Here is a 21464-nt window from a genome sequence, read left to right as displayed (position 1 = left end):
ATATTTACTTTAGCTTTTAACAAAATTTGTTTTATCTTTTCAAAGAATTTTGATGATAAATAAATAAACAAATCCTAATTTTTATATTTTATTTATTAATTTCTGTGATATAAAACTTTTCAATATTAAATTTAAGGTTGTTTTATCTACTTAAAAAATTTTTTTTTCTTTAATAGCCTTTAAAACAGAATTTATTTAAATAAAGAAATGACTTTATTTTTTATCTAAATTTTTAAATTCGAACAAAAGTTGTTTATTTTAAATAGTAATAGGTTTAATATATATAATGATGAATTTTAGTATTGTACCTCATAAATGCTTTTAATAATATCATTAACTAAAAAAATATTTAAAATTACCTTATGAATTACGAGTTGCTTCTTTCATGGTCGCTAACAAAAGACTTATGTTAATTTTTATCAAAGTGTGTTTGTTTTTTTTATTTGCAAATAAATTTAAAAGCGATTAGAATAATTATAAAAGCGCATTTAAAAAATGCTGACTAATTTCCTAAATTTAAATGCTATAATTTACAATGAACTGACATACATTTTTAATTTAATTCGATATACTCATTGAAAATTTTTATAATAATTATTATTTATTAATTTTTAAAAACTGAACAAATTAGGTAAAAAGAGATATCAACAATTTTAGTATTAAAATAAAAAAGATTATTAGAAAAAGAAAAATATTTAGGTGTTAGTAATTAAAATATTTTTTAAAGCTTCAAGATATCTGCATTATAAAAAATAAAATAAAGAGATAAAATAGCTTTCATTATGATATAAACAGTAGTTTTAATCTAAAGCTAATACTTTCATTTCAGGAGTTTTTTAAATAAACCTATAAAGAAATAATCTTAATAGAGAAAATAAAATAATTTTTTATTAAATTTAGATGATACAGTTGATGGATTTTTTCATTTAAATACTAGCAGTAAAAAAAAAGTAAATACAAAAGAATAATTTCATTTGTAATCAGGGTCAAGTCTTAGACTGCTATTTAACTAGCTTGCTCTACAAATATAAACTAAACCAAAAGTTAGTACTATCCTAATTAGCTACTTAGTATGTGCTCTATACTATTTGCTGAATCCCTATACTTTATCTAAATTTAATCAAAGAAATATTATAGATGAAAACAATCAATCTTAAGTAACAGATTCAAGCAATACAATTATTGCAAGTTAGGAAGATGCTATTCCTTATATAATTTTATAGTTTATTGCTTAAGATTATTTTATATATACATCTGTGCGTCTCTTCTTTCATGATAGTTTCATCAGGAAAATTGAAGTCAAAGACATGCTTATTACATTTTGGCTTCTATATGGATGCTCCACTTTATTCCTCGTTTTTATTCTAACCTGTATCTAATCTCACTGGATGAATATGCTAATTTTTACATTATGTTATTCTGTTTTGATATTTTAATATCAAAAGGAGTAGAACTCTTTTAAAAACCTCTTTTAAATGAGCATGAATTTTGAATAGCTACTTAGAAGTTCAAGAAGGAGAAGGAATTAAGATGGTGAATAAGTGATAGATGAAAATTAACAAAACTAAGAATAGTAAGATTAGCAATAAAATGTAAATAATTAAAATGCATAGGCAGGTCATGAGTACGATAGTGATGAATAAGATGAATAGAATCACAATGAAGATATTAGGTTAAATTAAAGAAGAGTTAATTTTTCTAACCATAGAGCTAATCCAATAGTGACAGAGTTAGTTTAACAATTTGTTGGAGAGCATTATGAAAGAAATTAAGTCACTTAACTAATTCAAGTAAGCTCTTGTAAATGGATAGTGATATATAAAGTTAATCATGTAAAATACATAAGCGTATTTGCTGGTAAAAGTAGATTATCTACTTAAAAAATAGACAATAATTATATAATACTGAAATATTATTCAGACTCTATTGAAAAATAAGCTAGTCCATATAGTATTAATGAAGAAACCAAGAAAAAATACATCAATATTGGTGTCATATATAACACATTTTCTGGAAAACTTTTACTCTTTACAGTAACCCCAAAAGGTATTAAGTATTTATAAACTCTCGATGTTGGCATCGTAAATAAGGAACACATAGTGCTGCATCAGCAACAACCCAAATTTGTCACCATTCGCTTAAAAGATTTAATTTTTAAGGATTTTATAAAAAATGGAATGTCATCTTAAACCCTTGTTGATTATCAGAATAGAGTTCTTTAAGCATACTACTCAATAGGTAAAAAATAAATAAAAGATATTAATTTCTAATTTTTTAATTCTTTAATTTAAGGTTATTTATTGTATGAATGAATGAATATATCATTACAATATTTTTTTAATTGGCAATTTTAATTTTTTTATTTAACATATTTTTATTATTTAAAAACAAATTCAATAGATGACACAGATTATGTTGTAAGTATAGAAGAAGAAACACTCATCATAAGCACCATTTTATCTACTGTAGAGTGGAAACCAATAGGTCACGATTGGGAAATGGAGTTGATGATGGGTAATCATGAACCATCTAATAATTTGTCTCCTGCATAAAGCACTCTTTTGAAAAATCACTAATATTATGATAAAAGACAATACTTTATACAACAAAAAATCAAAACTAAAGACTTTCCAACATCAATTAAAAGTGTAAATATCCTAAATAGAAGGCATTTATTTATTTAAGACGAAACTCACTTTTATGTATACAGTATACCAACTTCTTAAGTATTAAAAACTATTCAAAATAATTATATTTAAGGGTTCTCTATTATACCAATAAACTCCACAATAAATAGCCCAAATCTTACAATAGAGCAATTTTTAAAAATATAAAACTTTGTATAGAAAAGAATTGCTGAAGCCTTAGCTACGGAAGCTAATACCTACAAAAGCTCCGCCATTACAACCGAAAATCCTACTCTTATTTATCTCTCTTAATATACTTCAATTCCAATTACTTTTACTAAAAATTAAGACAATACTATATAAAAAATAATTTTTATTCTTCCCAAGTGTATTTAATCTACAGCCGAATCAGCGATGTTAACTGATAATCTATTTCAAATAAAATCTAATACTTTATAAAATATACTAGATTCAAGCAGCTAATGAAAATAAATTTTATAATTATTACAAGTATTTAATTCTAACTAACTGTAAAAATTTTGTATTTTTTATTTTCAAAGAAAATATATTATAAATTCTATTCTTTCATTATATAATTAATTACCTTTTTATTATTATCACTTAAAATTAATAATTTTTTTTAATTTGCTCTCTACTCAATCAATCAATCAATCATTAATTAAATTAAATAAATAAATATCTATCTATTTACGAATCGATTCTTTTATTTTAGTTCAGATTACTGTTAATATTTTTGAGTGTTATTTTGGTTTTTTCAGAATATTTACTTTATAAGAAAGCGATTTTTGCTAACTTATCAGTAATTTAAGAATAAAAGTATCTGTATAAATTATTAACTTGAGCATTAAAATTGGTTTTTGTAAACTAAGATAATAAATTAGAATCATTTAATTAAAATCTCTTTTGAAAACAATTTTTGCATTAATAAGAACTAAAAAACAATAGCTTACTACAAATTAGGAATGACATAGTAAGAATTTGAGCTTTAAGATAACTTTTTAAATAAAGATACAGAAAAAAATGAATTAAGTAGTAACCAGAATTAAATTTTAAATGAAGAAGTGGAATATTAAATAGGGAAATAAAAAGTTTTTAGATTAAGTATTGCATTTATGACTCTTTTTATAGCTTATGGATCATGTACTAGTCTTATTTCTGGTCTTTATAAAACTTTAAATTTCACAAACTTAGGATTAATGTCGCTTTTTTCAACTTACTTCACTTTTGCATTTGCTTCATTTGTAGCAAAAGGAATTATATAAAAATTTTCTTTCAGAGTTGTCTTTACAATTAGTAATTTAGGATACACAGCTTGCATAGCAGCAGGAATTTGGGTTTTTTTATGCGAAGGATCTGAATAATAGGGAGTATGTTCAATTGAAGCAATCTACTCTATAGTGAACTTTACAGCAGCATTATGCGGAGTTTGTGCATCCACTCTTTGGGTAAATAATATTTTTAACACAATTAACAATTTAACAGTGTTAATGGAATAATATTGAACAAAAAAAATCATAATAAATACTACTTTAATTATTTTTTGAAATAATGTGTTAAAAGCAAAAAAAAAAATTATTAACATAGATATCAAAAATTAATAAGTTAAAATTATTCACTTAAATAAAAAATTTATTGATTTTAAAAAATTTAGGTAGCTCAAGGTGGATATGTGGATATAATATCAAGTTCATGTCCTAGCAAAAGAGGAGTTTTGATTGGTTAATTTTTTAGTTTTATGTCTGCAAGTAATATCATAGGATATATCCTTGCATCTATCCTCTTAAATTTTTTTGGTAATATGAGTTACTTCATTCTAAATTCAATTCTATCTTTAGTATCAGCTTACATGATGTATGTTTTACCTGAGCCATACTCACCAAATTGCTAAATTTAAAATCAGATGAGAAATTAGTAGTAAATTAAACCTTTAATAGAACAAATTCAAGAAGTCTTGGTGCTTTTAAAAGATATTAAGGCTTTATATGTGATTCCATATTATTGGTTATAGGGTGTTGTTTTAGGTTGCTATGCCTCATATATTTTTGTAGTAGTAAAATATTCACTAAATGAAGAGCAGGCTTAATATGCCCCATAATATGTTTCTTATGTTGTTATTTTCTTAGGCTTATCAGGTGTCATTTGTGGAATAGTTGTAGGCAAATTAGCAGATAAGTAAATTTACATTAATAAAATAATTTATAGTTTAACCAATTTTTCAAATAAAAAAAGGTATAACTTATTGATATTAGCTATAGGTGCAACTTTATTGGTAGCCACTGCAGTTCTTTTTTCTTTATTGGGATTAGTAGTTAAAGAATATGCTTTGTGCTTTTTGATAGCTATTTTATGGGGCAGCTGTGATAGTACTAATGCTAGTCTTTCTGTAATAATTGCATCAAAAGATTTTCCTGGTTAATTGCAAATGTTTTCACTTTAAAAGCTATCCAATAGTTTAGGTTGTTCTTTTGCTTTGATAATGGGGATTCTATTGTAAAATTATCCTCCTTATTCAATCTTATTTGTAGTCTTTATCTTCCAAATAATATCAACTATTTGTTTAGCCGTTCTCTTATCACTAAAATCTGCTGAGAATAAAGCATGAGACGATACAATTATCCTTTTGTAAACAATTAATTAATAACATATTTAAAATTAAAGTTGCAAATAAAATTAAGTCCAACTGACTAAAAATATTTTCTTTTCTATTTATATTAAAACAAGGTATTTATTTATTTATTTACTTAAGTTTTATCTTATAAAATATAATATTTTTAAATTTAAACTTATATTATTATTTATTTTTTAAAATATTATTTATTAATATATTTTGTTAGTCACTAAAAAAACTTTTAAACAAAATTTTTTTTTTTCAAATATTTATTTTTAAATGATAAAATACTTAATTAATTTATTAATAAACTAACTTTTGTACGCAATGACAGACTATTTATTCAATAGTTGTCATAAAACCAAATTTCATAATACAATTTTCTCATATGAAAATTTAAATAATCCTTTTTTCTATTAGTGTTAGTATTGTTTTATTGGCTAACTATTATTGAATGGAATATTATTTTACATTAATTATTCCATTAATAATTTATTACTTTATGTTAATTTATTGATTAATATCATGAGAGAAAATTTATCATTTAAAAAATACTTTTATTTTTTGTTAATTGATTTTTACAAATATTTTATAACTTTCTTTATTTATTGAATTAAAATTTTAATGTTAACACCAATATATATATTCATTTTTTTACTGGATTTTTTATTAAAATGGCTATAATCATTTTTCTTATTTTAGTATCAATAACTTATTGATAATTTAGAAAATTTTTTGTAAATAAATTTTAACAAAATCTAATTAATAAATTATATAATTTATATTTAGTAATAAATTTTATTTTGTTTACAAATATAAATTTTATTTTACGAATTAAATTTTCTAAAAGTAAACTAACCACTTCTCATCCAATTTGTTTAATTAAATATGTGATTTTGAAAAGTAAAAGTAAGAACAAAAAAAATGTAAAATTATAAAAATATAATACGAAATAAATAATATGAAAAGATAAATTATGTATATTTTGAGTATCATTTAATTTAATATATTTATTGCTTTGCATTCAATTGCTTGTCTTTGGATAAATTTATGAATATATGTATATAAGTTTAGTAAATTATATATATAAGATTTTATTAGAAAAAGATAGCAAATAATTATAAATAAATCCTACACTTAAAATTTTAATCTATTTCATTAACTAATAATTAACCTTGATTTTAAATCATTCATTCATTTTTTAGTAAACTTAGAAGCATTCAATTATTAAAAAGTTATTAAAATATTAGATAGAAGGGATATACATGGTTATTGTATATAAGATTATTGCTTTTTGAAAGAGAAGAATCTAATGAATTATAAATTATTCATTTACAAGATTTGCTTGTATTAAATTTTATATGATCAGATGCCTATTTTAGTTGTCTTAGAATAGTGATATGAAAATAATTATTAGAAAAGTTTTTGAGATTTGATATAAAATTTAAGAATATACTTGCAAATTAATTAATGTTATAATTTGAAGATATCTGCTCTATTTCTATTTATTTATTTATTTATTTATTTATTTATTTATTTATTTATTTATTTATTTATTAACTTATATTATTATTTTAAATAGAAATCACAATAACCTTGATAAGTAATAGACAGTATAGAATTCATTTGTTTGCTGAGTTTTGATAGAGGACAAGCAGGCTTTATAGGTAAGTAAGTAAATAGATAAAGCAATGATAAGCAATATTATTGATGTATAAATGAGTTTTTTTAGTTATTGATTAAGTATATATTATCTTGATGAATAGAAGATTTTTTTATGAGGAAATTTTGACATTCTATTTGTTATCTATTAATAAGGGATTTGATTAAAAGTCATCAAACGAATGTAAAATGCATAGGTTTTGTATTTATTATTAATGGAGCAATTATGTATGTATGTAAGTATGACTGTAAGGACGAATTTTTATGTTTTCATTCAAAAATGCTCTTCAATGGATTATCAAAAAACATTATTATATTATTGCTGTTGTTTCCTATTATTTTATGATTGAACTTTATAAAATATTATTAAATAAAATAAATATAGGATAACTAACTTTTTTCAAAAAATAAATAAAATATTTTTTTTAATGATGTAGTTTATTTAAGTGAATAAATAAGCACACACTGACTTAATCCAAAAAAAAAAAAAAAAATGGTTGGATGAAAATCAATAAATTTAAAAATAGTAAATAATTGTAAGTTAAACTGTTTACGCTGATTATCTTTTGAAATGAATTGCTTTTTGCTGATTTCTTCTGATTAATAATTCTAATTTAGTGAAAACTATGAAGGTTTGTGAGCTGTAGGTGCAGAATTACTACTTAATGCTAAGTTGAGAGGAGATAAGAAGGAAGTGGCGTAATTATTTTGAGCACTAGAAAGAGATGGAGAATTCAATGTGAAAGGATTCAAGAATGGAGTTATAGCTGGACTTGCATTCATAGTGGACATCGAGGGACTGTCAGTATAATTAAAACCAGATTATTTGGGTGAATATAAATTATTGAAAGTATATTACGATTAATTATTAAAATTTTAGGTATCGCTCCACCCATTGTTCTTGAGACTTTGATTATATTAATCAAGAACTAAATTAGCATCAGCCTATGTATATCCTCCAGAAGTTGCATTACTGTTGCTTGCAGGTGGATTCGAGAAACTATTGAAGGAAGAATTGGTGGTATTTTAATTATTTTGTTGCTGTTATTAAAGGGATGGATGAGCAAATTATTGCTATTATTATTACAATTGCTACTACTGCATCTAGTTTTGTTGTTAAATAAGTTGAGCTTAGTGGGGATTCTTTCTTGTATGTTGGCTTAACTTTGATTGGCTTTAAATTTTCTTTTGAGATTCTTGAATGCCTAGGACTTAGTCATTGTTGTCTTGTAAATTATTTGACAAGCTTGTAGTGTCGTACTGAAGCCCAAGTTACTAGTTAGAAAGATCTCCGACATTATTTATTTAATTAACTTAGCCAGCTTATTGATTCATTAGTCCAATAATATTATTATTTACTTGGTTTGTCAAATTGCTGTTATGTTACTTGAAGCCAGATTTTCCAGTTGGAGAGATCATTAAATTAGAAGGTGGACCTTCTAGTGATTTTCCACTAGATGTTTATTGATTTTAAGAGGGCTAATTATTTATCTGATTAGATTAGTTATAATGAGAGAAAGCTGCTGGAGTAGTTCCGTGCTTATTATTGCTTTCAGGTGAAGAGTGACCCTTAGATAAATCTTATTAAGGCAAAGGATTATTCTTTAGTAAACTCTTTATCGCATCTCTTTATGCTTCTAAAAAGGCACTTTCTATATCACGCTTGCAACTAGAGGGTACTTTATTTCCAAAGTAAATTTCCTGAGAATTATTTTATATTACGCTTCTTACGTGCTCTTAGGCATTTTTTAAGGCTTCCTTTATAAGATCTGATTGAGCATTTTCATCTCCCTTTTTGGATGCAGTCTTAGCCTCTGCGATATGTATGTATGGAGTAATAGTAGAAGTTTATGGATTCATAGGGTCAATTCTTGTCACTAATATAGTGCTAACAATTTTAGATTTTCTATCACGTGTTGCTTTTTTACCAATTCTTCCTTCCTTTTAATACACCTGCAAAATAGCTTTACATGTTGATAGCTTCAATCCATATTCTTGGGCTACCTATTTTGTTTTTATTAATTTTTGTTTTAATTAAGATAAGCAAACATTTGATTGATCTTTATATCAAGTTTAATGAAAACTAAAATAAACAATACTATTAGAAAGAGGGGGAAATAACAAAATTAAACTAAAAAATATTCTTCATGTACTTATTCAAGAAATGTATTGGTTTTGCTTACGCTACCACTATTTTAATAATAAAATTTCATTCTCTTTAGTTGCATTTGCAATACTTTTTCACAAATGTTTGGCTGGCTGATAATATATCAAAAAAATTTACTGGACTTTAATTTGCTAGTATTTATAGGAATAAATGTGCAATTCGATGAATATTGAATGAAGTGAGATTATTAATAATAATAATTGAATACTTAAAATTTAACAATGAAAAAACTTAGAAATTAAATAAATAAATATATCTTAGATAATAAATTCCCTTTTTATTCAATTTTAATTAACCTTTGTTATATGCTTTTTTTTAAAATCACATCAAAAATGTTATGAGCACTCTTATTTCTAAATGTCTATTGACTTATGTATAAGTAATTTTATTGTTCAGTTTTTATTGTAAAAACTTAAATTTAGAAATTCTGGTTATTGAAAAGAGTGGAACTAAGAATGGGAAAAAAAGACTGCCACAAATAAATAAGTAAATAATTCTATGGGAATAAGTAGAAACAAAAATTAAAAGCTATTGAGAATGAAGAGGAAAACTTTAAATTATTAAATTTCACTAGTTTTATTTTATTGTTAAAATGCCAAATTTTTCGTTATCTATAAATAACTAAATTCTTAATTTCAATGAAGAATTACCTCTTTGATATTCGCACTCTCCTCAGTGAGCTTCTAGATTATCTTTTTTCTAACATCTTCATTGATAACATTATATTTTTTTCTACCTGATGCATTAGTAGAAGTGTCATCAGAGTGTTTTCTTTTGCTATTAATATTTTTATCATCTGATTGATTTGACAATGAACTACTTGAGCGAGCGTGATCCTTTGATGATTCAGACATTTAATTAATTTCTGCTATTTGATGCTTTTTATCCTATTATTAAGGTATAAGTAATAAAATGTTATATAGAAAATGGTTTAGCTAAGGTTATCATATTAATACTTTTTAATATGACTATGCTTCTATTTATTTGTAATTGTTTGTGATAGCTCTATTACAAAAAAACAGATGAAAAGCAAAATAATGAATTTACCTATGTTAATTGAATGAGTTTATTTTAATTTATTTCTAATATTATCAGAAGAATGCTTTCTGCTCGCTATTCTATCAGGTGGGAAATGAAATTGATTATTTCTTTCTTTTTTACTTTTTTTAACAAAATTTATTTGTTTTGTTTGTTTATTTACTTTGCGAAATTATTATAATTTTGCGAGTACCTTCTTAATAGCAAGAGATTAGAATTTTTGTGGTCTTATTTCTTCCAATTAAATTTAATATTTAGGCAAATAAAATTTTAATGAATGTATTTATATGTATGTTCACCAGCTTTTAAATTTCATTTTAAAAGTTAACTCACAACAAAATTTTTTCTTATCTCTCCATTCCTGATAAATAAAATTTCGTCAAATCACTTTTTAAAAAGAGGTTCTTAACATTTAATTTACATATATATTCACCCTTTCGTTAAATCATTTTAAATATCATTTTCAGCTCTCTCTTAAAAACTTAAGAACCAACAAACAGGCTTAAAAATAATATTAATAATCAAATTATTATAATTCCCCTGAGGAAATAACTCATAAACAATTAAGCATATTTCAAGATTGTTTTTTTTGCTATGTGTTACCATTTCACAAAATATAAATAAAATCTTTCACTTTTTTAATTTTATAAAATTGAAAATTTTATTATTTTATTGGCCAAACAAACTCTGCTACTTTATTAGTTAACACAAACAGCAAATATATATTTTTTGTGATTTATTTCTATTGAAAATTAATTAATTAGCGAAAAGAAAAATTCCTCTGACAAAAATAATTTAATCAAGAAGTCTTTTTTAAATAATTCTAAAAATTATGCGAATTAGTTTTTTCTTTCTATCAGTATTAATTTGAACATTTACTAAATTATGCAAATAATTATATTGTGCTCTTAAGTACTATTTAAAATAAAATGTGCTTACTATATAAAATGCATTAAAAATATATTTTCATTTTAAGCATTCAAGACTGTATTTTAAAATACTTTTAAAAGCTTAATTAGTATTTGTATAAAATAGCTAAAAATAATTTTTATCAAATTGTTATTTTAGAGTAATTCATTTAAAATTCTTGAGAATATTTATTTATTTATTTATAGATTGAATTTGTAGTTATTAATAATTAATTTTATTAGAAGATGGTGTTTAAAGACTGCTTATATAATAATTTAAATACTTAAAATTTAAAGTATCTTTCGATTCTATCTAGTGTTTTGAAGGCTCAGTAATCTTTTATATTTATTTTAAAAATAATTTATTTTTTAAAAAGTATTTTTTTTTTTGAAAAAAAAATTTTAATTTTATATTTTAAATTATTAATTCATGTTCATGATTAAATAAACATTTTAGTATATTAATTTAATAAAATTATCAAACTTTTTTTGAAATTTTTTAAAATCATCTAAAAATAAATATTTAATAAAATTATATTTTAATTTGTTAATTTATTTCTTTTGAACATAAAAAAAACATCTTATTTATTCAATTTCAATTTTGCTGAATAAAAAATAATTTTTCAGTTAAAAATTTCTATGAATAGATTACAAAAATTAAATAATTTAATTGAGTAAAATCTATAAAAAATTCATTTCTTGATTGTTTTTAAAGTTACTTACTAATTTCATTCATAAATATTTGAAGAATAAATAATTATCAAACTATTCTACATTTTTTTATATTTGATGGTTGAAAGATTTTGAATATAATTTATTTATTGTTTCTTCTATAATTGTAAACAAAAGTATTGAATTTGTTTTTTCTATTTTTATAATCTATATTTTTTAAAAGAAAATTTACATTTTGTTTTAGAAATAAATACCTATAAACAAAATGTAATTAGGACTATTATTATAACAAAGTTATTATAAGTAAAATAAAAAGTGATAGATAAATATTAAATTTTTGGGTAATTAGAAATATATCAGATTAATTAAAAATCTTGCTTCTAATACTTTAATATTTTAGCAAGAAGTATTTCAGTTTATGTTATAGATAGTTAATATGATAAAATTTATAAGAAAAGGTTTAAGATAGATGATAAATCATGTAGACAAGCTTTTAAAAAGTTTTCATTTAAATAATAAGTTTAAAATAACCATCTAAACTAAACATTAAATAAATAAATGAAAATGATATATATTTTTAAAGCATAGTATAGAAAATATAGCGAATGAAAACATTTTAAAGAGCAGATTTATTTTCAATTCTTTTTTATTTTTAACTAATTTTTTCTTAAATTTAGCTATTAAATTTGCATAGTATATGAGAAGCTTTTAATTTCAATAGTAATTTAGTATCGAATTTATTTGTTTTAATAGACACCAGAAAATTTTTTATTGAATTTTAGCAATATTTTATTGTTTTTAACAAAAATTGACAATTATACTAACTAATATTCTGTTAATAAATTTTAAACTCATTTAAATATGAAATAAAAATTTCAAAAACTCATCCTTTTTATTCAAAAATGTAAATTATAATTTTGATTTTGCTTCAAACCATTATATTTTTGCTTTACTTATTAATTTGATAAAAAATATAAAAGTACTCAATAAAAAAAATTATAATAATACATTTTAGCACAAAATTAAGCTATTAAACATAAATTTGTAAAAATAATCAGTTTTTGTAACTGATAGTAGATACTTTAATTTTTATATTAATGAAAATAATTTTGTAATAGATTGATTTGAAAAACTAAATTTAAGACAGCGGAGTCCTATAAATTAATTACAAAGTTCAAAAAGTATCTTACAATTATAACTTGTCATTGATATAAGTAAAGGAATAATATTTGGGAAATGCAAATTTTCAGATTGGAAATCTTACAAGAAGAGGAAGAAGAAAGTAAATTAGTTAATTGAATAGAATTTTATTTGCTTCTTAGAGCCAACAATTGACTCAGTTATTACCATTCGAGTTACATTTAGGGTAAGTTATTTATATTTATTATTTAGATAATAAAAACATAATTTTTTCTATTTTATTTTAAAAAATAACTTATAATTAATGAAAGCAATTGAGTTATTTTTATATTGTCAGTCAGTATTATATCAGTATTTATAACGCAATTAATATATCCAAATTTTCTTCTTTTTAAATTAAGTATCAAAAAAATTTGTATATATTTACTTATAATTAGTTAAATATTAAAAGAAATATTAATATTAAATGGAAATCAATAGCTTAAAAAATAGTGGTTCATTTTCAACTAAGATTTAAAATTTAAATAAACTCTAAGAATAAATAAGTTAAGTCTGCGAAGAAGACATAGATTAAGTGACGCCAAATAATTAAAATTAAAGGATGACTTCACTATCTCTTTAATATATTGTGTCACCCAATTAAAGCATTGGATTTAGTAAATCTCCTTCTTCTAAAAGCCTCAACTTAAAATTCGATCTCGAGTGCCTATCTAAAAATAAAACTCAAATAGAAGAAAATATCATTAAACAAGAGAAAATTATGGACTAAAATTTAGCTGAAATGTTTTAAAAGCTTTAACTTGAAAATAAGTAGAACATTATTGAATAGTTAGATAAAGATATGAGAGTTGTAAACATTCTTTTAAAAAATGTCGATTTTAAATATGAAGACTTTGAAGTAGTAAGTGAATTAGGTAAAGGAGCCTTCGGAAAAGTTTATAAAGTGTGTCATAAAAAGGACGGAAAAATATATGCTATGAAGGAAATTATCATGGTAGATGATATAGAGCTTCGTTAGAAAATACTTATGGAAGTAAAAACTCTATTTATCTGCCAATCTCCATATATAGTAACTTATTATGGCGCTTTTTATACTGAAGGAAAGCTTCATATAATATTAGAGTACATGGATGTTGGAACTTTGGACTCACTTCTTAAAAAGGCTGGAGGTAAAGTAAGTGAAGTAGTTCTTAAATATTTGACTTACTAAATCCTAAAGGGACTCAAGTACCTTCATAAAGATCTTCACATCATTCATAGAGATATAAAGCCAGGTAATATCCTTGTTAACTCTAAAGGAGAAATTAAAATATCAGATCTTGGAATCTGCGGAGCTATAAATGCTACTCTAGACGAAAGATAAACATTTGTGGGAACTTCAATTTACATGTCTCCTGAGCGTCTTAGTGGTGAAAGTTATTCAGTAAAAACAGATATTTGGAGTTTTGGATTGCTCTTGTTGGAATTCTCAGAGTCTAAAAATCCACTTTAGTTAAATGAAAATGCAAGCTTTTTTGAAATACTTGCAAAAGTAATGAATTTTAGTATTCCAGAATTGAATAGCATTAAATCAAAAGAATTCATATAATTTGTAGAATAATGCACTAAAATAAATCCAAAAGAAAGAGCTGATGTTGTATAACTTTTAGAACTCCCATTTGTAAAAACTTGCCATGGAAAAACAGCTAAGTTGTAACCAATATTTGTAAAATGGCTTACTATTATGAATGAATGAACAATAATTCAAAATTTAGAACAATCAAATACTAAAAACTAACAAAAACCCCATTTAACCAATTAAAAAATATATTATTTAACAATACTCCTTTTAAATAAATTATAAATCTATCATTTTACGAAGAATTTCGTAAAATGAAGTTATCAACATAATTGAAACACTTCTAATTTCCTTCATAAATTTTTATTAAAAAAACATTTTAAATATTCTATCCTTATCCTACAAACATTTAAATAATTAAATTATTAACATAATAAGCTTATTTAATACTAATTTTATATTGTGTACTAAATTTTTAAAATATTAAATACATACTCGAAACTCTTTAATAATATTTTCTCAAATAAATTTTCAATATTGTCTCAAAAAATTAATCAATAAGTTAAAAAAAATTAAATTTATTAATTAACAAACTTAATTCATAAAAGCAACAATAAATATAATCTTACCATACATATAATCAAAATTTTTAATATACAGTCAATTAGATGTATTTATTGAAAATAAAAATAGTTATTTAGAATTACTTTTATTATAATTTATTTTTGGGATAATTTCTAATAAGTAATCTATTATTTACTATTGATTATAATTTAAAAAGAGGCATTTAAATATAATTACTGCTTAAATTCATTACATATAAGATTTAAAGATTCTTATAACATAATAATATTATCAAATTATTAGAATATATTTAGTGTTAGGTAAAAAATTATTTTTATCATAAAAAAAATAATCATTAGATATGAATATGAATAATTTAGTATCTTAAAAGGTAAAAAATAAGCATTAAAGTAATAAAATTTAATATATATAAAAGTTAAAAATATAAATAAATATGTTAAATTTTGATAAAAAGATCATATAAGAAAGACAATAAATAGGTTAATTAAAATAAAAAAATAATAATCAAAGCAATTAAAAAGATCTTAATAATAAAGATGGAAACGATAAATGCATATGTAAAAGTAATAATAATAATTTGAAATTTGATTTATTTGAAATAAAATAATAATTAATAATTTTCTGATAACAGTTGTAGGTAGGCAGGGATAGAAGCTGCTTTGTATATAACATGTTTGCTTCAGACTGCAAGATAGCTCCTTAAAGCAAGGATGGTCTATTTGTTCTTTATCTATCTAAATACATAGATAATTTTGAATTATTCGATCTCAATATTAGGATGGCTTTTTAAATGTGGTGAATTTTTAATAATTTAAGTAAGTGATTTTTTTAAACCTTATTCTTATTTATTTGAAAACTCATATTTTTTCTCTTTTAGATTAAATTAATTAGTTTTGTTTTGTTTGCAATTAATTGATTTTGCAACTTATCTCTTTATTGAAAATTATTTTCCTATTCTTTCTTTTTTAAATTGATACAGTAAAACCTTCAAAATGAAAGTTTATATCATAATTATCTATATTACTAAATAATAATTTACTATCACTAATTTGTATATTACTCTAAATTTGTTATTGTGAATGAACTAGGACTAAATTTCATAAGTAAAATTAATTGTTCTAATTATAAGTCTCTAAAGATTTAAATAGTTGGGAAAGATTTTTGATCTTGAAGATTTCTTTAAAAATTTTTCTTTTGGTTTAATTAAATCAAAAATCCTGAGCAGATTTATGGAAGATTATTCATTCGAATTTTTGTTTATTAAGGTATTTCTAAAATTAATTTTCAATTCAAGAAGATTTGGATTATTAAGATAAAATTGGATAAATATGTGTAAAAGAATTTTAGTTGTAAATAAATTTTCTAAAAGTAATTAATTATTAATGTGAAATTTTATTGGTTTGTAAAATTATTTATAATATTCTTAGTTCTTTTACACACTTATTTTCATTTATAACATTCTCTTTGATTTGAAATTTTAAATATCCACTAGCTAAGTTTTTAATTTGTTTATAATGAAACTAACTAAAATTAAATGTTTGTTTTGCAACTAGCCTTAATTTATCTTTACTAATATCACAGTATAATCTAAATTTTACTTGAATTCTAAGGTAATTAATTATTAGCTTAACTTAAAACGATAAACTAAGAATTAAATTTTGATTAATAAATTGTGTTTACTGAATTAATTTTACTATACCTATCACTTTAACTAATGTCAAAAACCACAAGTAAGTTCGATTCTAATACTTAATTTGGTCATATTTTTAGGTTTCTTTTGTATAAGTTTTGCTCCCTAACATTCAAATTTTCACCTTTTTCTGTAAACTTAGAGCACATTGTAAAAGCCGTCATTACCTAACATTCTTGTTTTCAACTATAAAAAGCCAATTAATTATTACTATTATTATTAATTTTGCATTATCGCTCTATTATTCTTTAATTTTATACAGTGATTTCCATCTATTATTGTTTATTTTATTAATTTATTTATTTTACCACTGCATAAATCATAATAATATTAATTTTGTTCTAATGAATTTTATGTTGGTTATAACTTAAATATACTTTTTGCTTTGTTTTCCATTATAAAAGCTTGCCTTTTTTTAACTTTTTATCAAGATATTAAGTTAGGATGTTTTCTTTTAAATTAGTAATATTTTGCATAAATTAAGCAGAATTAACTAATTTTAAAAAGTAGCAATCCCAAACAGAATTAAAGTTAAAGAATCATCAAAGGCCATTTAAGTTTTCAAGCTGTTAGAATTTTTTAATCATTCATCCATTAAAACTAAATTAAAATATTATGTAAAAGAATAATTTATGTAATTGGCTTTTCAGTAAGCAAAGTTTTCAAGAATAGTTGGTAACTTTGTTTTGTTTGCTAAGACTGAGCGCACTCTCTAAAATCTTCGCTTAAACTTTAAGCATGGGCATCTTTTTCGGGAGCAGATGGTTTCAAGTTATTCATGGAAGTTGAAGTTAGAGTCGATCTTGACCTTCTTAATTTGAAGGAAATCCAAATTGAAATAGTTATGGAGTTAAGTTTAAATGACTTGTTGGTTTAATTATTCGATATTTTAATCAGTAGATCTCATTTTGCTGATTTTGGGTTAGAAAGGAGAAGCTTATGGTTAAGGCTTCATGATGACTTGTTAATTCATTAAATAATTTTATTTAATATCCCTATCTCCTCCTTAATGCAAAGTTTATTCTTTGAATTCTTGCAATTAGTCTTAATCTTCGACTTTTTCTGAGTTTTCTTGATCCTTTTGTTAATTTGAGGTGTCTTCATCCTCAGAGTTATTAGCAGATGAGTCTTCAGTAGAGATATCTTCTTCTTCTTCTACTTCTAATTCTTCTTCAAAATCTTAATCATCTTGGGAAGCTTTTTCATCTACATAGTTGTTTTCTATTTCAGATTTTGCATTTAGTTTGCTGTTATATTTTCTATTTAAGTTAGTTAAATAGTATGATGTGTAGTTCTTAATAGGATTTCTCTAATGAACTTATTTTTTGGTAGACTTAGCTTCACATTCTAAATCCTAACAGTTACAATCGATAGAAATCTAACCTAAATAATTCTCTTTTTTGCTTTCTGCAAGACACTTATTATCATTACTATTATCGAGGTAGCATTTGTTTTAGAATGTGTTTTTAAAATCTTGTATTACTTAAGAATTAGCAACATAAAATTTGTTTTCAGATTCACAGGCAGCTCCATCAGTACTTGGTAGGAGAACGTTGGTAGATTCTATTACAGATGCTTCATTTCTATAAGAATTGTTGACATTTAAATATTAGTTATCAGACATATTGGTACTGGTTGATAATATTAATTAGCTTAGCTAACCATTTTTATTTTGCTTTTTCTTCATCTATTATTTGAATTTAATGTAATCTTAGTATCTCTAGTTTTGAGATTCAATAACATCTAGAGCAACATGAGAGTTGAATGATGAATCCATAGATACGGGGAAGGTATCGCTTGACTATACCTTAGTAAAAGAGGATGAAATTTACTACTTTAAAATTTCTAATTCATCTTAATCAAGAGAAGCAGATTTTGAATTATATTTTTTAGTCAAAGAGGGGAAGATAATATTGACTAACATGACGATGAAACTAATCAAGCAAGTGTAACAGTAGACAAGCTTTGTGCTGACCATGGTTAAGAGGATGCAAATCAAATTCAAAAGTTATTTAAACATTTTTTACTTACTTAATGAAGGTGGTTTTTATGATTGTTGTCTTTGGTATTATTAAGGATTTTGTTTTACTTTTACCTTGTTTGAGCCTTTTAAACTGATAAATGTATTAGCGATAAAATTGATTTTTACTCCCTACTCTCACTCCTTTTGTAATTTATTTCTTTTACTACTCGATCAAACAAAACCACTTAAATTAAAAAAAAAACTAGTAAAATTAATAGAATCATTAAAAATAGGATAGGACTTCGCAAAATTAAACACATGAATTCATTTGATTAACTAATTTAAGACACTCAGAAACAATTAACTAAATTGATTGCTTGCTTTGCCTAATAATAAATTTATGGGAAGAAATTTTTGACAGTCAAATTATTAGTCTAACAAACTAACAAAAACAATCTATCCAAGCTTAGAAACTTATTTTTAAATATGATTTATAATTAGAATAACCTCAAACTGTGATCTTATTAAATCACATTCATATTTCAAATTTTTTTGACTTTTGTCTTGCTATTTATATTCATGATCTAAATAAAAAAAAACAAATAAAGTACTGTATTAAACCATCCAATAAATTTAATAGCTATTCTGTATTTTTTATCCTTTAGCTTACCTCTTTAAGCATACTATCTAACTAACCTATTAGTAAATAAATTTCTCTTTTTAATAATAAGCCAATCATTATTTCTGATTCAGATTAGGGACTGCTTTTCTTTCAAACTATGTTAAATATTTTTAATTTATCAGAAATATTTTTCTAAAAATAGCCAACCATTCATTCATATTTCTAATCTAAAAAATAATATATTTTACTAAACTAAAAATATGTAAAAATTGGTTATATACTAAAAATAAGAAAATATAACCAAATTTATTATTGTCTTTATTTTTACATCCTTTACTTATTTATTTCACACGTTCGTTAATTATGTACTTTAAGTAATTGAACTAGATAGTGGCTTTTAATAATATTTAATCTTTTATTTTTATTGAATTTTAAGTATTCATTTTTACAAACGTATAATTATTTAATTCTATAATTTAACGCATTTACGAATAAACTGTCTTAAACAATATTCAATTTATTTATTTCATAACTTATAATACTGTATTATTTAATCATTTTTATGTATTTATAAGGATTATAGAACAGAAGAAAAAAATATCTCTATGCATAAATATTATCCTAAAATAAATAAATAAGTATATCTTTCAACATTATTATTACACCCATACAATTTTAATTGATCATTAATATTCAAAATATTCTAAACTTATTTGGCTTCATTAAATTAATAATAAACTACTTCGAACATCATACTCGAAAAAGATAAAAAATATCTTTTCTCATAAAATCAGCTAATAAACATATAAATAAATATATTTTACAAACTCAAACCCAACCAAATCAGATAATTTTGATCCTATAAAATTGTCTCTGATGTATTTATTTGTAATTTTAAACAACTCATTATTACACTGATTTTTTTGTTCAGATAATAAATTTCATTATAAAAGTAATTTATTTTTTTTCATCAAATTAAATTTACGTTTTATCAAAAAAAGTTATTTGATAGATTTAATATGAAATAATATATATTATTTAAATTTAAATGATAACTTAGAATAAGATTAGCATAAATTAAAAGCTAATTTGATACGATAAATTGTAAGCAAATTAATTACGATAATATTTACTCTATTTAATTTTGGTTTATTTTAATATTACTCTCCTTCTAAGAATTATATTTAAATTTATATTTGTCCATAATATAAAAATGCATTACAAAAGAACTATTTCATTAATTATTAATTTTAACATAATTTTTTCCAAAGCAAATTTATAAACTAAAGTTAAGAAAATATTTTGTAAATAAAAATCCTACTAACAAGTAAATAAAAGGTTTATTAATATTTAACTAAATTATCTTGATAAATATTTTTTATTTTTATCATATTAAGTTCACTTTTGAGCAAATATAAGAATTTATTATCAAATTAGGCTTTGTAGGCAAATTTATTTTATAATAATATTTTTTTTATTAAATTTCATAATTATGAGTAGTTTTACTCTTATTTTATAAATATTTTTATATTTTTCTTAGATATTTTAGAGTACAAAAAACAAAAAATTTGAACTTTAAAAAAATGTTAGAGTGTTTTTATAAACATTTATTTGAAAAAAAATAAAAAGCATTCATCTCTTTTAATAAATACTTTTTTAGCTATTTTTAAATTAGAAAAATAAACTTTTTTGTATTGACTCTAGAAATACTTTAATAAAATAAAATATGTTTTTACACTATTATTTTATTTGAATTTAAAAAAAAAGAATATTTATTTGATATTTTTAATTAAGTAATACATTAATATTCCTTAAAATTATTTATAAAATGTTTAAATTTATTTTAAAGACAATTCAATATTATTAAAAGCATTTCAGATAAGATTAATATGTTTTCCTGTAAATCAATTATAAGAATAAATTTAATTAATTAGATTAATACTACCCTAAAATATTTAATCAATTAAAAATATTTAGAAAATATTTATTTTGTTTTAATACATATTAAGTAAAATATTATTTTATTCAATTTCTTATTTTAATCTATTTAAAATGTTTTAATTATTAATTAACCTCCAAATTAGCACATTATATTTCTTAATAGCTATTCCAAAATTCTTAATTTTTTTTTTTTCAATTTTAATAATAATAATAATATATTAAAATGAATTACTAAATAGATATTTTTATCTTTGTTAGTTTA

The 21464-nt window shown here is 22.1% G+C and overlaps 6 protein-coding genes across 6 annotated transcripts; 4 read left to right on the top strand and 2 right to left on the bottom strand. All coding sequences in view use genetic code 6, as the record gives it.

Moving 5' to 3' along the window:
- The first annotated feature begins 613 nt into the window (after positions 1-613).
- On the top strand, positions 614-3221 carry TTHERM_000143838 (transmembrane protein, putative). The gene is made up of 2 exons (XM_012796344.1): positions 614-2238; positions 2401-3221. The coding sequence occupies exons 1-2, from the start codon at positions 783-785 to the stop codon at positions 3111-3113; spliced, it is 2169 nt and encodes a 722-aa protein (XP_012651798.1). The 5' UTR covers positions 614-782; the 3' UTR covers positions 3114-3221.
- Positions 3222-3610: 389 nt separating this feature from the next.
- On the top strand, positions 3611-5250 carry TTHERM_00143829 (MFS transporter; the record flags this gene model as incomplete). The annotated part of the gene is made up of 3 exons (XM_001470697.2): positions 3611-4093; positions 4300-4820; positions 4878-5250. The coding sequence occupies 3 exons, from the start codon at positions 3611-3613 to the stop codon at positions 5248-5250; spliced, it is 1377 nt and encodes a 458-aa protein (XP_001470747.2).
- Positions 5251-7188: 1938 nt separating this feature from the next.
- TTHERM_00143820 (eukaryotic regulator protein) lies at positions 7189-10348 on the bottom strand (the record flags this gene model as incomplete). Its single annotated transcript, XM_001011121.2, has 5 exons — positions 10133-10348; positions 9736-9972; positions 7778-8922; positions 7473-7717; positions 7189-7250 (listed from the first exon to the last, which is right to left on the bottom strand). The coding sequence occupies exons 2-5, from the start codon at positions 9937-9939 to the stop codon at positions 7189-7191; spliced, it is 1656 nt and encodes a 551-aa protein (XP_001011121.2). The 5' UTR covers positions 9940-9972; positions 10133-10348.
- A 2961-nt stretch (positions 10349-13309) lies between these two features.
- TTHERM_00143800 (plant dual-specificity MAP kinase kinase family domain protein) lies at positions 13310-14578 on the top strand (the record flags this gene model as incomplete). Its single annotated transcript, XM_001011119.1, has 1 exon — positions 13310-14578. The coding sequence occupies one exon, from the start codon at positions 13310-13312 to the stop codon at positions 14576-14578; it is 1269 nt and encodes a 422-aa protein (XP_001011119.1).
- A 1942-nt stretch (positions 14579-16520) lies between these two features.
- TTHERM_000143799 (transmembrane protein, putative) lies at positions 16521-17024 on the top strand (the record flags this gene model as incomplete). Its single annotated transcript, XM_012796343.1, has 1 exon — positions 16521-17024. The coding sequence occupies one exon, from the start codon at positions 16521-16523 to the stop codon at positions 17022-17024; it is 504 nt and encodes a 167-aa protein (XP_012651797.1).
- Positions 17025-17322: 298 nt separating this feature from the next.
- TTHERM_00143780 (transmembrane protein, putative) lies at positions 17323-18696 on the bottom strand (the record flags this gene model as incomplete). The annotated part of the gene is made up of 1 exon (XM_001011117.1): positions 17323-18696. One exon carries the CDS (start codon positions 18694-18696, stop codon positions 17323-17325), a length of 1374 nt encoding a protein of 457 aa, XP_001011117.1.
- Between the last annotated feature and the right edge of the window lie 2768 nt (positions 18697-21464).

This window comes from Tetrahymena thermophila (genome assembly GCF_000189635.1).
Source record: "Tetrahymena thermophila SB210 genomic scaffold scf_8254747, whole genome shotgun sequence".
NCBI classification, from domain to species: Eukaryota; Ciliophora; class Oligohymenophorea; order Hymenostomatida; family Tetrahymenidae; genus Tetrahymena; species Tetrahymena thermophila.
This window is presented reverse-complemented; position numbering and strand designations above follow the sequence as displayed.